General features: G+C 44.0%; 1 protein-coding gene across 4 annotated transcripts in view; it reads right to left on the bottom strand.

The window, feature by feature from the left end:
- Positions 1-19,410, bottom strand: part of CEP164 (centrosomal protein 164) — a 153,111-nt gene that overhangs the window by 21,796 nt on the left and 111,905 nt on the right. For 3 of the 4 annotated variants that reach the window (XM_073585236.1, XM_073585238.1, XM_073585237.1), the window contains 5 exons: positions 18,409-18,517; positions 6,248-6,571; positions 5,769-5,835; positions 5,404-5,526; positions 3,200-3,613 (listed from right to left, as the gene is read on the bottom strand). In XM_073585236.1, the coding sequence (XP_073441337.1) occupies positions 3,517-3,613; positions 5,404-5,526; positions 5,769-5,835; positions 6,248-6,571; positions 18,409-18,517 (720 nt within the window). In that variant the 3' untranslated portion in view covers positions 3,200-3,516. Of the gene's footprint in view, positions 1-3,199; positions 3,614-5,403; positions 5,527-5,768; positions 5,836-6,247; positions 6,572-18,408; positions 18,518-19,410 lie in introns of those variants that run through there. The other variant, XM_073585239.1, reaches the window with a different exon arrangement.

Here is a 19,410-nt window from a genome sequence, read left to right as displayed (position 1 = left end):
TGTGCAAGAATACTTTAGCGGATGTGTGGTGCACATAATCATTATGATCTGTAAGGGCCCCGTCACACATAGCGACTCACCAGCGATCCCGACGATATCAACGTGTCAGGATCGCTGGTGAGTCGCTACATGATCGCTGGTGAGCTGTCAAACAGACAGCTTCACCAGCGATCAGCACCAGCGACGCCGAGCAAGCGGCGTTACTGTGTACTTTAGTTACCAGCGCACTGATGCAGGGTGCTGGTAACTAAGGTACACATTGGGTTTCTAAGGGGCGTGCGTCACTTAGAAACCTGATGTGTACCTTGGTTACCTGCTCCCTGCATCAGCGCGCTGGTAACTAAGGTACACATCGGGTGTCTAAGTGACGCACCCCCCTTAGAAACCCTGCATTTACCTTAGTTACCAGCGTGCTGATCGCTGGTCTCTCGCCTGTCACACCCAGTGATGCGTGTGAGCCAGTGGGAGACCAGCGATCAAAAAAATGTCCTGGCTATTCCAGGACGATCAGCGATACCCGGCAGGGGGGCCGGTCGCTGGTCAGTGTCACACACAGCAATCTCGCTGGTGAGATCGCTGTTAAGGCCCCGACTCACTAAGCAATCTCGGTAGCGAGATCGCTGCTGAGTCACAAGTTTTGTGACGTAACAGCGATCTCACCAGCGAGATCGCTGCGATCAGCAAGCAGCCCCCCTGCCGGTATCGCTGATCGCTGGAAGAAACCTCTGGACATTTCTTTGGTCGCTGGTCTCCCGCTGGCCAGCACGCATCGTTGTGTGTGACAGCGGGAGACCAGCGATCAGGTGTAAAAAATAATAACAAAAAATAAAAAATATAGTAATTCTCACCTTCCGACGTCCTGTTCAGCCATCCTGCCTCTCTCCACGCTCCGGTCCCAGTGATCCTTTGCACGAATGACCGCGAGATGTCACGGTCTCGAGGGATAACAAAGTCTCGCGGTCATTCGTGCAAAGGATCACTGGGACCGGAGCGTGGAGAGAGGCAGGATGGCTGAACAGGACGTCGGAAGGTGAGAATAACTATATTTTTTATATTTTTTATTATTTTTTACAGCGATGGCCAGCGATGCCGCACGCTCGGCATCGCTGTGCTGATCGCTGGTGAAGCTGTCTGTGTGACAGCTCACCAGCGATCACATAGCGACTTACCAGCGATCCTGACACCTTGATATCAGTGTCGGGATCGCTGGTAAGTCGCTTAGTGTGACGGGGCCTTTATGTCACAAAACTTGTGACTCAGCAGCGATCTCGCTATCTGTCACGGGGGCTTTACACATAGCGATATCGCTAAAGCGTCACCGATTTTGTGACGCAGCAGCGATATCGCTACATGTGATACTCACCTCTGACCGGCTCCACTGCTGGTTATCGCTGATCGCGCGAGATCGTCCACGTCCATTTCTCGTCGTCGGCTTCCTGCTGGCGCCGACGAGCGAGCTATGGACGCGGGCGGAAGACGGTGGTCATCGCTTCGTCTGAAAGGTAAGTATGACCGCCGAGCATCGCTACATCGCTAGTGAGATCTGCCTGTGTGGCAGCTCACTAGCGACCATTTAGCGATGCACCAGTGATCCTGACCGGGTTGTATCGTGGTCGGGATCGCTGGTGCATCACTAAATGTAAAGGGGCCTTTACTCCTGGCCCTTATAAGGGGTTATTCCAAAACAAACACATTTTCACCTACACATCAGATAGGAGATAACTGGCTGATCGGTGGGGGTCCAACGAACCCAAGATCAGAGCTCTGCAGCATCTTAAAAGAATACAAACACATGGGCCATGCACACAGTGAACAAGTCTGTGGGATAGTGTTCACACCACCAGAAGACTTAAACACAGAAAAACACAGTAAAACAAACATATAAAAATACTCTGCTGTAAAAAGTAACAGTAAAAAGCAAGCGCTAGTAAAGGCATCTTAAAAGAAGCGGATGTGTAACCTCTTGATCTCATTTCAGAAAACAGAGCTTGGTGTTCTTCTTTCTTCGGACATCCCATTGAACAATGTGGAGGTCGAGCACTAGCTCCTCTGCTCCTTTTAACACAGGACTCTGCAGATCCTGATTCCTGAGGTTACAGAGCCACATTATTGGGATCGATGATGACATAGCAGTGAACCCCACCCCAGCAATCAGCAAGTTAACCCTTATACTATGGGTAGGGGCTAACTTTATTTGTGAATAACCCTTCAAAGTGAATTTCTACCCATTTTTCATTTTATCTAGATTGGTTGACATTAATATCTTAAAGGGATTAACCAAGACTTACTGTATATATTGATGACCTATGCTCAGATAGGTAAGGGTCATATACACGGCACCCTGTCCGATCAGCTATTAACATTGGCTCCATGCGCCGAGTAGTGGATAATCTTGGTACTGCAGCTCAGTTCCCATTCACTTCAGTAGGAGCGGAGCTGAAGTACTCAAGAATGGCCATGCTGTTCTAGCACTTCACAATAGTGTACACCCGGCTGCAAACAACCGATCGGTCGGGTTGTCGGGTGTCCAACCCCTACTGATCGGATAATGACAACCTATCCTGCGCTCTCCAGTGCTCTGCATGTGCTCAGTAGAAAATCTTCTTGGCTTTACCCATAGACTTCTATAGGCTCCACTAACTTCAATTGAACTTATAGAAATGGATGTGTGCAGCCACACAAAGGACACAAAGCATAGCGACAATTGCATGGGTGCTCACTTATCCAAGCCCAGAAATGCAGAGCCTTACTGAGGGGGACAGGACTTCATGGACAATTAACATTCATTGAAAAATAGAGTTAGAATTTTTCTATAAAATGGTATCTAAAGGATTCTCCTTCTGCAGAGTGACAAGCCAGGCCTGGAGCATGCATGGCCTTTAAGTCTCCTCATTCTGACATGCAAGGTTTGGCTTGTCACTCTCCACAAGGGGAAATGTTACCACTAGATCCCAGTCTTAAGCCTCTCTTGCAGCCAAATCAGGTCTCATACTTTGCACTAACGAATGGTAATCGCACCGAAACTTTGCGTCTGCAGATTGAGATTCTGGTTTGGCTTTTATCCCAAGAGTTCATGTTCTCTTCCTCTCTGAAGAGGCAATTTGCGCTATAAAATGGTAAAACCCATTTACTAAATCTGACAAAGACTTAAATTGCAACTCCGATTTTAAAGAATTCTGCGGAAGTTAAAGTAGGTGTCTCCTATAGTAATGCAATGATGGGTAATTGCTATTTATGCAATTTCCTAACAAGAAACATACAGCAGACATTTTTTTTTAGACTCCTTGTCTCGAGCTTTCGATCTTGCAATCACCGGCACTGCAGACATACGTGGGAAGGACTTTAGGCTTAGTGCTCATGAGTTGCATTCCTGACATAGTAAGTTGGAGCTCCCCTTTAATATCTGTGATCTACAGTATTATGATCAAGTTCCCAATTCTTTCATAATTCTGTATCTGTAATGTAAAATGTGTCCCCTCCGTTTCCTGATGTGAAGATACTGTGTGGGCTCCACTGCTAGTAATGATAGACTTTAATCTTGTCATTTTCATCCAATCCCAGCTGCAAAACTCCTTTTCCTGTTGGAGATCGGCTCATGCGAGAAGGAAGTAGACTGAGCGTTTAGTTAAGGGAAACCGGGCAACAATCAAATAAAAATGGACTAAAGCGCAGATTGTTACTTGTTAGTATGTATGATATTTTTAGTATAAAAGTACTCAAGAATATCTGCTTCACTGCGCCCTGAAAAATGTGTCCCCTAAACCAATTCTATCACAGAAACGGATTCTGTTGTGTTTCACATTTTTTTTTTTAAAGGGACAGTCCGTGATATATAAATGTTCTGTCCTACAAATAGACTATCAAAATGTGATCTGTGCCAGGTTCAGCATACGCATCCCGCAATCCTGGGCAAGTGCCAGTTCTGCTGCCCCCTTAATCAGATGATTAATGGGAGTCCCAGAAGTCAAATACCAACAATTTGATATCTATCCTAAGGAATGGGTATTTATAGGGTATTTTATTTTTTATTTGACATAAGTACATGTAACCAGATCTAAAAATAAATGCATTTACACATGTGGTCAAAATTGTTGGTACCCCTCGTTTAATGACAGAAAAACCCACAAATGTGACAGAAATAACTTGAATCTGACAAAAGTAATAATAAATCAAAATTCTATGAAAATGAACAAATGAAAGTCACACATTGCTTTTTAACCATGATTCCACAGGAATAAAAGAAATAAATAAATAAAACTCATGAAATACGCCTGGACAGAAATGATGGTACCCTTAACTTAATATTTTGTTGCACAACCTTTTGAAGCAATCTCTGGAATCAAACGATTCCTGTAACTGTCAATGAGACTTCTGCACCTATCGACAGGCATTTTGGCCCACTCCTCAAGAGCAAACTGCTCCAGGTGTCTCGTGTTTGAAGGTTGCCTTTTCCAGACGGCATGTTTCAGCTCTTTCCAAAAATGCTCAATAGGATTTAGGTCAGGACTCAGAAGGATAGTCTAATGTTTTCCTCTTAGCTGTGTGTTTTGGGAACCCTGATGGTCCTTGAGCTAGTTCACCTTTAATCTGTTTAGAAGTTTTTCTGGGCTCTTTTGTTACCATTTGTATTATCCGTCTCTTTGATTTTTCATCAATTTTCCACCTGCGGCCACGTCTAGGGAGGTTGGCTACAGTCCCATGGAGCTTAAATTTCTGAATAATATGTGCAACTGTAGTCACAGGAACATCAAGCTGCTTGGAGATGGTCTTATAACTTTTACCTTTAATATGTTTGTCTATAATTTTCTTTCTAATCTCCTGAGACAACTCTTTCCTACGCTTCCTCTGGTCCATGTTGAGTGTGATACACACCATGTCACCAAACAGCACAGTGAGTATCTGTAGCCCTCTATACAGGCCCACTCACTGATTCCAAGATTGCAGATATCTGTGATGCTAATTAGAGGACACACCTTGATTTAACATGTCCCTTTTGTCACATTACTTTCAGGGGTACCATCATTTCTGTCCAGGCCTATTTCTTGAATTTTTTTTTTAATTTTTTTTAAATTCTGTGGAAGCATGGTTGAAAATCAATGTCTGACGTTCATTTTCATAGATTTTTGATTTATCATTACTTTTGTCAGATTCAAGTTATTTATGTGACCATTGTGGGTTTTTCTGTCACTAAACAAGGGGTACCAACAATTATGACCACGTGTTAAAGTAAAAAAAAAAAAAAATAATCCCCCTAAAGGTGGGCAACATCTTTTACATTAAAGACCCAGAAAACTCCTTTTGATCAGCAGAAATTTAAGGCTGTATTAATAAAGCCAGAGAGCCCCTTTAAGCAGCACATCCTCTAACCCAGAGACATCAGAGAGGCACGATGTACAAGGATACACCTTGGGGTCATTCTTATAAGTCTCCAGCCATTTCTTGTTGGTCTCGATCATGGCTTGCATAGTCAGCTTATCCGTGTGCTGGGCTCGTAATGTTGCGCTCTGCATGTTTTTGAGCTGTTCTCTACAGTAGAAAATCACAAGATAACTATTGATTATATATTCTACACCTTTAGACAATCCCCCCTTGCTAAAAGAATCCTTTAACAGTAAGCAGATCGTCACGTGTTGTCTGGGCCATCACAGATCATCTGTAGTCTATGGGAAACTGATAGTAAGTGATCAATTTCCCTGCAGTGCCCCCACAGGACACAAGAAGTATTGCACAATAGACTAAATATTAACAAATCTGTGATTGTGACTCACTCAGCAGAAATGTAGCCTAATTTATTCTCTGTGCGTAGAGGGTGCTCACTCAGTGAAGGGGTTCCCCCTGAAATACAGACAACACACATCACATTTGGTCATCAATACGTTAAAAGAAAGCAGTTCCAACCCACAGAATATGTCCGGAGCAGCTGACCCCGTCGTATGTATGGCCCTCTCTTCATTTGGCAGGACAGAGAAGAATCGGGCATGTTGTATTTGAATGCCTACCATTTTGTTCCCAGGGAAGGGAAAACGCTGGAGGCATTTTGCATCAGATTACAACCATCTTCTCATTCACAACACATGCATGCTCAACTGATAACACGAATGAGAAAGATATGGAGAGATAGAGATCGGCTGAGAAGCTGATGCCGCTATAGGGCAGGTGCCGGCTGTTTTACAGCCAGCAGCGCTCGGAGCATGCTCAGTTGTTGCTTTTTAAACACAAATGCTGCTGTTAAAAATTTATTTTTTACCTGGGAAATACTTTCTCCATTTTTCTGCCATAATGGCGTCCACAGTCTGGGCGGCAGAGGCAGAAACAGAGTTGGGGTGGACACTAGTTCTCCAGGCCCACGGGGGGAGAGGATGGCTGCCAATGTCTGGACTGATTCTGGACAATGATGCGTAGGTGGAAACAGGGATCCCCGTCATGGCTGGAGGCGGATAGAGTATGGCGTGAGGGTCGGAGGAGAGAGATGATAACACACTGTTCAGCTCGGCGGTGAGGTGACGCAGGGACTGTGTGAGGTGCTGGACCTTCAGGGGAAGGCTGCTTTGTGATCCCGAAACATCCGTGACTGAAATATGAAGGAAAGAGAACGTAGGAAGAAGGATCATTGCCTGATGCAAGACATGCCCTATTTTACCATATAAGTGCAAGGTATAATCCATGGGGTAAGCCCCCCAAATACAGAGAGGTTGTCCAAATCCACAGGCATTGGCAGGATCAGCCAACCATCCAAGTCAGGGTTGGGCAAGTAATTTTATCAAGGGGCCACATGAGAGTGTGACTTTTGCCAAAAGGCTGAAAAGATTTCTGCTTTATATTAATTATAATTATTTATATTAATATTAATTGTATCACTTGCATGTGCTGCATGTGTTCATTCTATTCTATGTCAGCAAGCAGTTTGTAATGGTATTTAGATTATTCAAATTACTTTGCTTGTCCCTGAACGCTGTGAGGTCATGCAACTTTTTTCAGAGAAGGAAAGTTCTGCTCCAGCTGCTATTAAAATCTTCTTTAATGAAAAACCATTAAAACATACAATGGTGAAGACTCTCCATATAACCTCACAACAGAGATGACAGGCTACGCGTTTCGACCAGACGGTCTTTGTCTTCACCATTGTATGTTTTAATGGTTTTTCATTAAAGAAGATTTTAATAGCAGCTGGAGCAGAACTTTCCTTCTATGGTCTATGACGTTGGTGCGCACGGAGCTCCGAGTTTCTGCGCTTGGTCTCTGGTGAGCTGGCTATTTCTTCCTATTTCTATTTGAACTTTTTTCAGAGGTTTATCATCCCCCGCACACATTTGTTTATCTGTTCACTACATTTATTGTGTCCTGCTGTCTTAATTTAGTTTGACTGATTGCTAACTAGGTAAAATAGTGAGATATCTTAGAGCTAGCCTCCTATATATTGAGACACAGCCAGGGGAAGCATTTATGCAGGGGTTAGCATTTATGTACATTTAATCGAAGTACTGGCAGTTATATCATGGCAGTTAGACAGGGCAGGAGACAAGACAAATAAACAAATCTATTCCCAGTACATTTGGACTACAACAAATAGTCACCATATGCATTTGTATAATTTATATCCTGGCTGCTGCATTCACTCACATCCACCATCCTTGCATTAACTCTTTATATTCCATCCATATCGGCCCCTCAGTCCTCTCCTATGTATACAACCCCTGGCAAAAAATTATGGAATCACCGGCCTTGGAGGATGTTCATTCAGTTGTTTAATTTGGTAGAAAAAAAGCAGATCCCAGACATGGCACAAAACTAAAGTCAATTCAAATGGCAACTTTCTGGCTTTAAGAAACACTAAAAGAAATCAAGAACACAAAATGTGGTAGTCAGTAATGGTTACGTTTTAAACCAAGCATAGGGAAAAAATTATGGAATCACTCAATTCTGAGGAAAAAATTATGGAATCACCCTGTAAATTTTCCTTCCCAAAACTAACACCTGCATCAAATTAGATCTGTCCGTTAGTCTGCATATAAAAAGGAGTGAGCTCACCTTGGAGAGCTGTTGCACCAAGTGGACTGACATGAATCATGGCTCCAACACGAGAGATGTCAATTGAAACAAAGGAGAGGATTATCAAACTCATAAAAGAGGGTAAATAATTACGCAAAGTTGCAAAAGATGTTGGTTGTTCACAGTCACCTGTGTCTAAAATCTAGACCAAATACAAACAACATGGGAAGGTTGTTAAAGGCAAACATACTGGTAGACCAAGGAAGACATCAAAGTATCAAGACCGTAAACTTAAAGCAATATGTCTCCAAAACAGGAAATGTACAACAAAACAAATGAGGAACGAATGGGAGGAAATTGGAGTCAACGTCTGTGACCGAACTATAAGAAACCGCCTAAAGGAAATGGGATTTACATACAGAAAAGCTAAACGAAAGCCATCATTAACACCTAAACAGAAAAAAACAAGGTTACAATGGGCTAAGGAAAAGTAAGGCAGGAGGAGGGGGTGTCGCATTGTATGTTAGAAATGCGTATATCTGCACAGAGATTGAAGCTTCAGAGACTGGGAGTTCTGTGGAAACTGTTTGGGTAAGAATACAAGGACAGAACAATGGAAAGGACACCATTGTAGGCATTTACTACAGGCCGCCTGTGCAAGCTGAAGATATGGATGAACTCTTTATGCATCAAATGGCCAAGTTCTCCAAAAAATATGACATAGTTGTCATGGGAGATTTCAACTATCCAGACATTTGTTGGGAATCTCTCTCAGGCAAAACTAACAGGTCAAGGAAATTCTTATCCTCTCTTGCTGACAACTTTATCTTCCAAAAGGTAAAGGAGAAAACAAGGGGAACTGCTACCTTGGATCTAATCCTTATAAACAGGGAGGAAATGGTTGAGGAGGTAAAAGTGGCTGGGACCCTAGGAGGTAGCGACCATGCTATTTTAGAATTTTGGATAACTAGAGGCGGAAGACCTGTGAAGACTCAGACGTCAAGGTTAGATTTCAGAAAGGCAGATTTTAAGGGATTCAGAAAGAGAATTGGAGGGATCCAATGGCTGGATATCCTTAAAGACAAAAATGTCCAGGAAGGATGGGAAATCTTGAAAAATGAAATTCTCAAAGCACAGTTGTTAACAATTCCGAAAAGAGGGAAGAATAGGAAGCATTTAAGGAAACCAGGATGGATGAACACAGAACTTAAGCACATGCTAAAAAGGAAGCAAAAAATGTTTATAAAATGGAAAGAAGGAGGCATATCTAAAGAAGAATATAATGCTGTCTGCAGAACCTGCAAGGCACAAATCAGATTATCTAAAGCTGAAAATGAATTGAGGCTTGCAAGAGATGTCAAAAGCAATAATAAAGGATTTTGGGGATATGTCAAAAGTAAAAGAAAAGTCAAAGATGCTATAGGATTTTTACAGGATGAAAATGATGAAATGGTAAGACAGGATGTTGAGAAGGCTGAACTTTTAAATTCCTATTTTGCATCTGTTTTCTCTCAGAAAGGAAATGTAGCATCAACTGTTATTCACTGTCCTATTAAGGGAATAGAAGAATCCAGGATATCTATAAACAGAAAGATAGTGAGGAAACACTTAGCTAACCTAAATGTATTAAAGTCTCCAGGTCCAGATGAATTACACCCCAGAGTACTGAAGGAGATAGCAGAAGAAATTTTTGAACCCCTCTCCATAATCTTTGAAAATTCTTGGAGAACAGGAGAAGTGCCAGAAGACTGGAGAAGAGCAAATGTTGTTCCTATCTTCAAAAAGGGGAAGAAGGTGGACCCAGGCAACTATAGGCCGGTGAGTCTGACTTCTATACCAGGAAAGATCTTTGAACAAATTATTAAACAACATGTATGTCAATACCTGGATAAGAATGAAGTGATTAAACAGAGTCAGCATGGGTTTGTAACTAATAAGTCATGTCAGACTAATTTAATTTCCTTCTATGATGGTATTACTGATTGGGTGGATCAAGGAAATGCTGTAGATATAGTATATCTTGACTTCAGCAAAGCATTTGACAAAGTCTCTCATACAATCCTTATTGAAAAAATGACTAAGTATGGAATGGACAAGGCAACTGTTAGGTGGATTCATAACTGGCTTAGTGATCGGACCCAAAGAGTGGTCGTAAATGGCTGCACATCCAGTTGGAAGAATGTCTCAAGTGGGGTACCACAGGGCTCTGTCCTGGGCCCTGTATTGTTCAACATCTTTATCAACGATTTAGATGAAGGAATTGAGGGTAAACTGATTAAATTTGCTGATGACACAAAGCTAGGAGGGATAGCTAATACTAGAGAAGAGAGAGAGAGGATTCAAAAAGATTTAAATAAACTGGAGAAGTGGGCAGCAACTAACAGAATGGTTTTTAACAGGGAGAAATGCAAAGTACTACATCTGGGCAATAAAAATGAAAAAAGCATATATAGAATGGGAGGAATAGGGCTAAGTGACAGCACATGTGAAAAAGACTTGGGTATACTAATAGATCACAGACTGAATATGAGTCAACAGTGTGATGCAGCAGCAAAAAAGGCAAATGCAATTCTAGGATGTATTAACAGAAGCATACAGTCTAGATCACGTGAAGTAATTATTTCCCTCTACTCCTCTTTGGTCAGACCTCATCTGGAATATTGTGTTCAATTTTGGGCACCACATTTTAAAAAAGACATCAACAAACTGGAGCAAGTTCAGAAAAGAGCGACCAGAATGGTGACCGGTCTGCAAACCCTGTCTTATGAGGAAAGGTTGCAGGATTTGGGAATGTTTAGTTTGCAAAAGAGAAGACTGAGAGGAGACTTAATAGCTGTCTACAAATATCTAAAGGGCTGTCACATTGTAGAAGGATCAACTTTATTCTCATTTGCACAAGGAAAGACTAGAAGCAATGGGATGAAGCTGAATGGGAGGAGACACAGATTAGATATTAGAAAAAACTTTTTGACAGTTAGAGTGATCAATGAGTGGAACAGGCTGCCACGAGAAGTGGTGAGTTCTCCTTCAATGGAAGTCTTCAAACAGAGGCTGGACAGACATCTAACTGGGATGATTTAGCGAATCCTGCTTTGAGCAGGGGGTTGGACCAGATGGCCCAGGAGGTCCCTTCCAACTCTACGATTCTATGATTCTATGATTAATCGCGGACTGTGGATGACTGGATGAAAGTCATATTCAGTGATGAATCGCGAATCTGCATTGGGCAAGATGATGATGCTGGAACTTTTGTTTGGTGCCGTTCCAATGAGATATATAAAGATAACTGCCTGAAGAGAACATGCAAATTTCCACAGTCATTGATGATATGGGGCTGCATGTCAGGTAAAGGCACTGGGGAGATGGCTGTCATTACATCTTCAATAAATGCACAAGTTTATGTTGATATTTTGGACACTTTTCTTATCCCATCAATTGAAATGATGTTTGGGGATGATGAAAACATTTTTCAAGATGATAATGCATCCTGACATAGAGCAAAAACTTTGAAAACATTCCTTTTAAAAAAGACACATAAGGTCAATATCGTGGCCTGCAAATTTTCCAGATCTCAATCCAATTGAAAATCTTTGGTGGAAGTTGAAGAAAATGGTCCATGACAAGGCTCCAACCTGCAAAGCTGATCTGGCAACAGCAATCAGATCAAGTTGGAGCCAGATTGATGAAGAGTACTGTTTGACACTCATTAAGTCCATGCCTCAGAGACTGCAAGCTGTTATAAAAGCCAGAGGTGGTGCAACAAAATACTAGTGATGTGTTGGAGTGTTTTTTTGTTGGTTTGTTTTTCATAATTCCATAATTTTTTCCTCAGAATTGAGTGATTCCATAATTTTTTTCCCCTATGCTTGGTTTAAAAACGTAACCAATACTGACTACCAAATATTTGTTCTTGATTTCTTTCAGTGTTTCTTAAAGCCAGAATGTTGCCATTTGAATTGACTTTAGTTTTGTGCCATGTCTGTGATCTGCTTTTTTTCTACAAAATTAAACAACTGAATGAACATCCTTCAAGGCCGGTGATTCCATAATTTTTGCCAGTGGTTGTAGCACTCATGCTCTCTTCACATTGCTAAACTGCACAAATCCATTCAGTCCCACCATACAACACAAGAGATGCCCTCACAAATCACTTAACCATCATCTCACTCTTTGTATCCTCCTTCTCCTTGTCGCAGGAGATATCGCTCCCAACCCCGGCCCCCCATGTTATGGCAGGTCAAGCCACCAGCTGCTATACTCAGAAACCCCTCTAGTCTTATTAAGATTCCCTTCATGTCTTCTGTCTCTTTCAATTGTGCCCTTTGGAAATCTCGCTCAGTGTATAATAAACTCTCCATCCATGACTTCTTCCTTTCTAATTCGGTTAACCTTCTGGCTCTTACTGAAACCTGGATCCAGCAGTCAGACACCACCACTGCTGCTGCTCTCTCATATGGTGGACTACACTTCTCACATACCCCAAGATCGGACAAAAGAGCAGGTGGAGGCGTTGGTCTGCTCCTATCAACCAAATGTACCTTTCAGGTTATCCCTCAATTACCCTCACTTGTCTTCCCTTCTTTTGAGGTCCATGCTGTCAGACTCTACATCCCCTTCTCCATGCGAGTGGCGTTGGTGCATCACCCTCCGGGCCCCTCCCATCAGTTCCTGGATCACTTTGACACCTGGCTTCCACACTTTCTCTCATATGACATCCCCACCCTCATCATGGGCGATTTCAACATCCCCATTGCTTTTCCCCTCTCCCACCTGCTACTCACCTTTTATCTCTAACCTCCTTTGGCCTTTCACAGCTTACTAACTCTCCAACGCACGAAGACAGAAACTCCCTCGACTTGGTCTTCTCTCGGCTTTGCTCAGTGGATGATTTCACAAACTCCCCTCTCCAACTCTCTGACCACAGCCTTCTTTTATTCTCTATCAAGAACTGTCATTCCACTCAGGTCACCCCTACTTTCCACACTTATAGAAATATACAGGCCATTAACACTCAGAAACTTATGAAGAACTTGCAGTCATCATTAGCCCCTATCTCCACCCTCTCATGTCCTGATTCTGCACTGAAGCATTACAACAAAACACTGCAAAGTGCCCTGGATGAAACTGCACCTCCTATACACAGAACAATATGGCACAGACAGCGACAACCGTGGCACACGCTGCAGACACGATTCCTGCAGCGGTGCTCCAGGTGCGCCGAACGTCTGTAGAGAAAATCCAATCTACCCGAATAATAATAATAATAATAATCTTTATTTATATAGCGCCAACATATTCCGCAGCGCTTTACAGTTGAACAGTTTCAAACACAACAGTCATAAGTAACAACGTTAACAATACAATAATTAAAGCGAAATAAGACGACCCTGCTCGTGGAGCTTACAATCTACAATGAGGTGGGGGGGATACAAAGCACAGGTTTGTATTTACAATGATGTATTTACAATGACGGTCCAGCCATCTTCAGGGGGAGGGGGTTAGATGGAGATAGTGAATGGGCTACACACACACAAACATGACTTTGATTACTGAATGTGATAGGCCGCTCTGAACAAATGTGTTTTGAGCGAGCGCCTAAAACTATGCAAATTGTGGATGGTCCTAATATTTTGGGGTAGAGCATTCCAGAGGATTGGCGCAGCACGGGAGAAGTCTTGGAGTCGGGAGTGGGAGGTACGGATTAGGGCAGAGGTTAGTCGAAAGTCATTTGCAGAGCGCAGCGGTCGGTTAGGCCGATAGACAGAAATGAGGGAGGAGATGTAAGGGGGTGCCGCACTGTGGAGAGCTTTGTGGGTGAGAACAAGTACTTTGAATTGTACCCTGTAATGAATTGGCAGCCAGTGTAACGACTGGCGAAGAGCGGACGCGTCTGAGAAACGATTAGCCAGATGGACAACCCTGGCTGCTGCATTAAGGATAGACTGGAGAGGGGAGAGTCGAGTGAGAGGGAGGCCAATTAATAGAGCATTACAGTAGTCTAGGCGGGAGTGGATCAGGGCGACAGTGAGAGTTTTTGTTGTTTCCATGGTGAGAAAAGGGCGGATTCTAGAGATGTTCTTTAGGTGTAAGCGGCATGAGCGGGCAACAGATTGTATATGGGAGGTGAAGGAGAGATCGGAGTCGAACATAACACCCAGACAGCGCACCTGCTGTCGGGGTGTTATTATGGTGCCACCCACAGAGAGGGAAATGTCAGATTTAGGGAGGTTAGTAGATGGTGGGAGCAGAAGAAGTTCAGTTTTGGAGAGGTTGAGTTTCAGATAGAGAGCAGACATGATGTTGGAGACTGCAGACAGACAGTCAGTGGCGTTCTGTAGTACAGCGGAGGTAAGGTCAGGGGATGATGTGTACAGTTGTGTGTCATCAGCATAAAGATGGTACTGAAAGCCAAATCTGCTGATGGTCTGTCCAATTGGGGCTGTATAGAGAGAGAAGAGAAGGGGGCCAAGGACTGAGCCCTGAGGTACCCCAACAGTGAGAGGAAGAGGAGATGAAGTGGAGCCAGAAAACAGAACACTGAAGGAGCGGTCGGAAAGATAGGAGGAGAACCAGGAAAGAGCAGTGTCCTTAATGCCTAGTGACTGGAGCCTAGAGAGTAGGAGAGGATGGTCAACAGTGTCGAAAGCTGCAGAAAGGTCGAGAAGAATGAGCAGAGAATGGTCACCATTACGTTTTGCTGTCAGAAGGTCATTGGTCACTTTGATGAGTGCAGTTTCTGTCGAATGTAGGGGGCGGAAACCGGACTGTGAAGGGTCTAGGAGGGAGTGAGTGGAGAGGTAACGGGTAAGGCGTGAGTATATCAGGCGCTCCAAGAGTTTAGAGATGAAGGGGAGATTGGAGACTGGTCTGTAGTTGTTTGTGCAGGATGGGTCAAGGGTGGGTTTCTTTAGTAATGGAGTAATGATAGAGTGTTTGAAGGAGGAGGGGAAAATGCCAGAGGAGAGGGAGAGATTAAAGATTGTAGTTAGGTGAGTTGTGACGACTGGGGAGAGAGACTGGAGGAGATGTGAGGGAATGGGGTCGGTTGTGCATGTAGTTGGACGAGAAGAGGAGAGGAGCCTGGAGACTTCTTCTTCTGTGATGGGAGCAAATGTGGAGAGTGAGCCAGGGGAAATGCAGGGAGGGATGGGAGTCACTGAACTTGGTGATTGGGAGCGGATTTCCTGACGGATATTGTCTATTTTCTCTATAAAGTGGGAGGCCAGGTCATCAGCGCAAATGTCTGTGATAGGGGCTTGTGCTTTTGGCCTGAGGAGGGAGTGAAAGGTGTCAAAAAGTTTCTTGGGGTTGTTGGATAGTGAGGAGATCAGGGTGGTGAAGTAGGTCTGTTTGGCGAGGTGAAGGGCAGAGTTATGTGTCCTTAACATAAATTTGAAGTGTATGAAGTCTTCTGGTGTGTGTGTTTTCCTCCATAAGCGTTCAGCACACCTAGAGCATCGCTGGAGAAATCGGGTTTGCGATGTGAGCCAGGGCTGTTTCACTCTGTGTTTGGAGGTTCTGAGGGTGAGGGGAGCTACTTGGTCAAGGGTGCTTCTAAGAGTGTCATTGAAGTGATGTACAGCCAGATCAGGACAGGACAAAGAAGAGATTGGGGACAATGATGAGTGTACGGAGTCTGAAAGTGTATGAGGGTTAATGGCTTGTAGATTTCTGACTGAATGGTAGGTAGGAGGGTGCTGGGGTGAGCGAGGATTTGTGAGTGTAAAGGAGAGAATGTTGTGGTCAGAGAGGGGAAGCGGTGAGTTATCTAGGTAGGAGATTGAGCAGAGCCGGGCGAAAACCAGGTCCAGGGTGTTACCGTCTTTGTGTGTTTCAGAGGTTGAGAGCTGAGAGAAGCCTAGAGAAGTGGTTAGTGATAGAAGCTGGGATGCAGATGTGGAAGTGGGGCTGTTAATGGGGATGTTGAAGTCTCCCAGGATAAGGGTTGGTAGTTCTGAGGACATGAAGTGCGGCAGCCAGGCAGAGAAATGGTCCAGGAAGTGGGTGGGTGAGCCTGGGGGCCGGTATATGACCGCTACTCTGAGGGAGAGGGGACGAAAGAGCCTGATGGTGTGGACTTCAAACCCGAAGATTTCATCCATTATAAGTTTATGCTTAAAATATACAACACTGCCCTTCACCTCTCCAAACAAACCTATTTGAACACCTTCATCACCTCACTATCCAATAACCCGAAACGGCTCTTTGAGACTTTTCATTCCCTACGCAACTCAAGAGTGCAGGCCCCAACCACGGACCTCCGCGCTGACAATTTGGCCAAGTACTTCAAAGAAAAAATTGACCATATCCGACAGGATATTATCTCCCAATCCCCTCGCACAATGCATTGTCCTCCCTCCCCCACTGCATCTAGCTCACTCTCTGATTTTGAACCAGTCACAGAAGAAGTAATCAGGTTCCTTGCATCTTCTCACCTGACCACTTGCACCAGTGACCCCATTCCATCACATCTCCTCCAGTCCCTTTCTCCTGCTGTCACTACTCACCTAACAAAAATATTCAACCTCTCTCTCTCTCTTCCAGTATCTTTCCCTCCTCATTTAAGCATGCCATCATACATCCATTGCTTAAAAAACCATCCCTCGACCAAAACTTTGCCGCTAACTATAGACCAGTCTCTAATCTTAACTTCATCTTTAAACTCCTGGAACACCTGGTCCACTCCTGTCTTATCCACCATTTCTCAGATAACTCTCTTCTCGACCCTCTACAATCCGGTTTCCGCTCTTTACACTCTACTGAAACTGCCCTCACTAAAGTCTCTAATGATCTACTAACAGCTAAATCTAATGGTCACTACTCCATGTTAATTCTCTTGGATCTCTCTGCAGCATTCGACACTGTGGATCATCAGCTCCTCCTCACTAATGCTCCGCGCCATCGGCCTCAAGGACACTGTTCTCTCCTGCTTCTCCTACTATCTCTCTGACCGCTCCATCACTGTACCTTTTGATGGCTCCTCCTCCTCTCATCTTCCCTTTAGTGTTGGGGCTCCTCAAGGATCGGTTCTAGGCCCCCTTCTCTTTGTATACTGCCCCGATTGGTCAAACAATCAGTAGATTTGGTTTCCGTACCATCTCTATGCTGCTGACACCCAATTATACACTTCTACTGACATCACGCCTGCCTTTTTAGAAAATACCAGTGATTGTCTTACCGCTGTCTCTAACATCATGTCCTCCTTCTATCTGCCCCACACTGCCTCCCCGTGTACAGCACGAGGCCCACACAGCCTCCCCGTGTACAGCACGAGGCCCACACAGCCTCCCCGTGTACAGCACGAGGCCCACACAGCTTCCCCATGTACAGCACGAGGCCAACACAGCCTCCCCGTGTACAGCACGAGGCCCACACAGCTTCCCTGTGTACAGCACGAGGCCCACACAGCCTCCCCATGTACAGCACGAGGCCCACACAGCCTCCCCATGTACAGCACGAGAACCCTATAGGCTTCACAAGTCCAGCACGAGCACCACATTGCCTCCCTTTATATACAGCATGAGTCCCACACTGCCTCCCCATATACAGCACGAGACCCTCATAGCCTGCACATGTACAGCATGAGAATCCAATAGCCTCCCCATATCCAGCATGAGGCCCCCATAGTCTCCCCACGTCCAGCACGAGATTCTCACGGCCTCCCCATGTCCAGCTCGAGACCTCCATAATCTCCCCATGTCCATCCAAACATCCCATACCCATGAAAAAAAGACCACCACATACTCATCTTGCTCCTGTTTCTCCGGCGCTCTGCTCCTGTCTCTGATGCGCTGACTCTCTGCAGTGCACAGCTGACGGGATAAAATAACGTAATCGCGTCAGCTGTTTCACACACTGATCGGTGGAAGAAGGGGCAGGCTGCACTTCCTCCACCCATGCATTCACAGCAGTGAAAGCGAGCAGGCGGTGGGGGAGAGCATGGTGTGGCTCATGGGTCACTGTTTTTAGCCTTTCAGCTTTCTTTGTCCATGTGCAGGACTAGAACAGCCAGAGGGCTGGATGTGACCCGTGGATCGCACTTTGCTTACGTCTGATTTAATCTGTATGTATGGGGTACAGTGTACAGAGGGCCCTAACTCTCCTCCATCAGATGTCAGAAGTAAAAAGAATCAGGCATGCCGAATTAAAAAAAAAAAAAAAAAAGCCAATGAAAGAGGATTCTGAAGCAGTGAAACCCCACTCTACCCCCTGAAAAGGCAAACATGCTCAGTAGAGCCAAGTGGTCATGTAAATGGGCAAGTCAGGAGAGCGTTGTCAGGTGGACTGATGAAACATGGCAGGTGACCTGGCTGTGCCAAGTATAGAAGTAAGGATAACAATCGCCGTTATAGACAAGACTATTATACTGAAAGATGGCTGTACTTTAATAATTTCCCTAACAGCGATTTTGAATCTCACCTCTATGTATGTCCATACTGGTCCCACTACTCGTGTCATCCGAGTCACTGACATCAAAGGTCACAAATTTTTTGTTCCTTCTGCTCTTTAGAGTATCATCTTCTGACACCTTAAAAAGATGGAACATTTAAGGTTCCGAAAGATGCTATGTTATTCAGTAGATAGATGTTATCAGTTATTGTACAGGAGGAGGTGAGTTGTGACATCACCTATTGTGAATGGTGGATCCTGTTACATACTGTATATAGAGGTGTCATCAGTTATTGTACAGGAGGAGGAGGTGAGCTGTGACATCACCTATTGTGAATGGTGGATCCTGTTATATACTGTATATAGAGGTGTCATCAGTCATTGTAAAGGAGGAGGTGGTGTGCTTTGACCACCTATTGTGAATGGTGGATCCTATTATCTAATCTACTGTACATAGAGGGGTAATCAGTCATTGTATTCCTGTCTGTGATGATAATGAGATGACTACTAAAATATGATCTCTACAAAACAGGAATTATCAGCCTAATATAAGCCTTAGTGGTGAATGTGATAAAAATTATGAACAAAAAGATTAGTCTAGCATTTTAAAAAATAAACAATTAAAAAAATAATCACATAGCAGATTTAGGAAAGGTGCAATATGGTGATATCTACCCACAAACCAAGTATTCAAGAGAGAAGCAGCTTCTTAGTATTGCTATTACAAGGCTTCTTGAGGGTATGTGAACATCTTTCAGACGCCGATGTACCCGTAGCAATACACATATTAGGAAAACGCCGGTGGTGTTTTTCCCGAAGCTTTTTCTCCTTTTTAGCTGTTTTTAATATAATTTTATACATAAAATAGATGCTGATTCTAATTATTAGCTGCCAGAAAAATGGACTGGTCATTTCTTTCAGCCATTTCACAGCTTTCGAAGCCTTAAAGGGAATCTATCACCCCATGTTCGGCCTATAAGCTGCGGCCACTGCCATCAGGAGCTTATCTACAGCATTCTGTAATGCTGTACA

The sequence above is a fragment of the Dendrobates tinctorius genome, unplaced genomic scaffold, assembly GCF_039654945.1.
Source record: "Dendrobates tinctorius isolate UK_male_01 unplaced genomic scaffold, ASM3965494v1 ptg000086l, whole genome shotgun sequence".
NCBI lineage: Eukaryota > Metazoa > Chordata > Amphibia > Anura > Dendrobatidae > Dendrobates > Dendrobates tinctorius.
The sequence above is the reverse complement of the archived record's forward strand: the minus strand, read 5'-3'. Positions and strand labels throughout refer to the sequence as shown.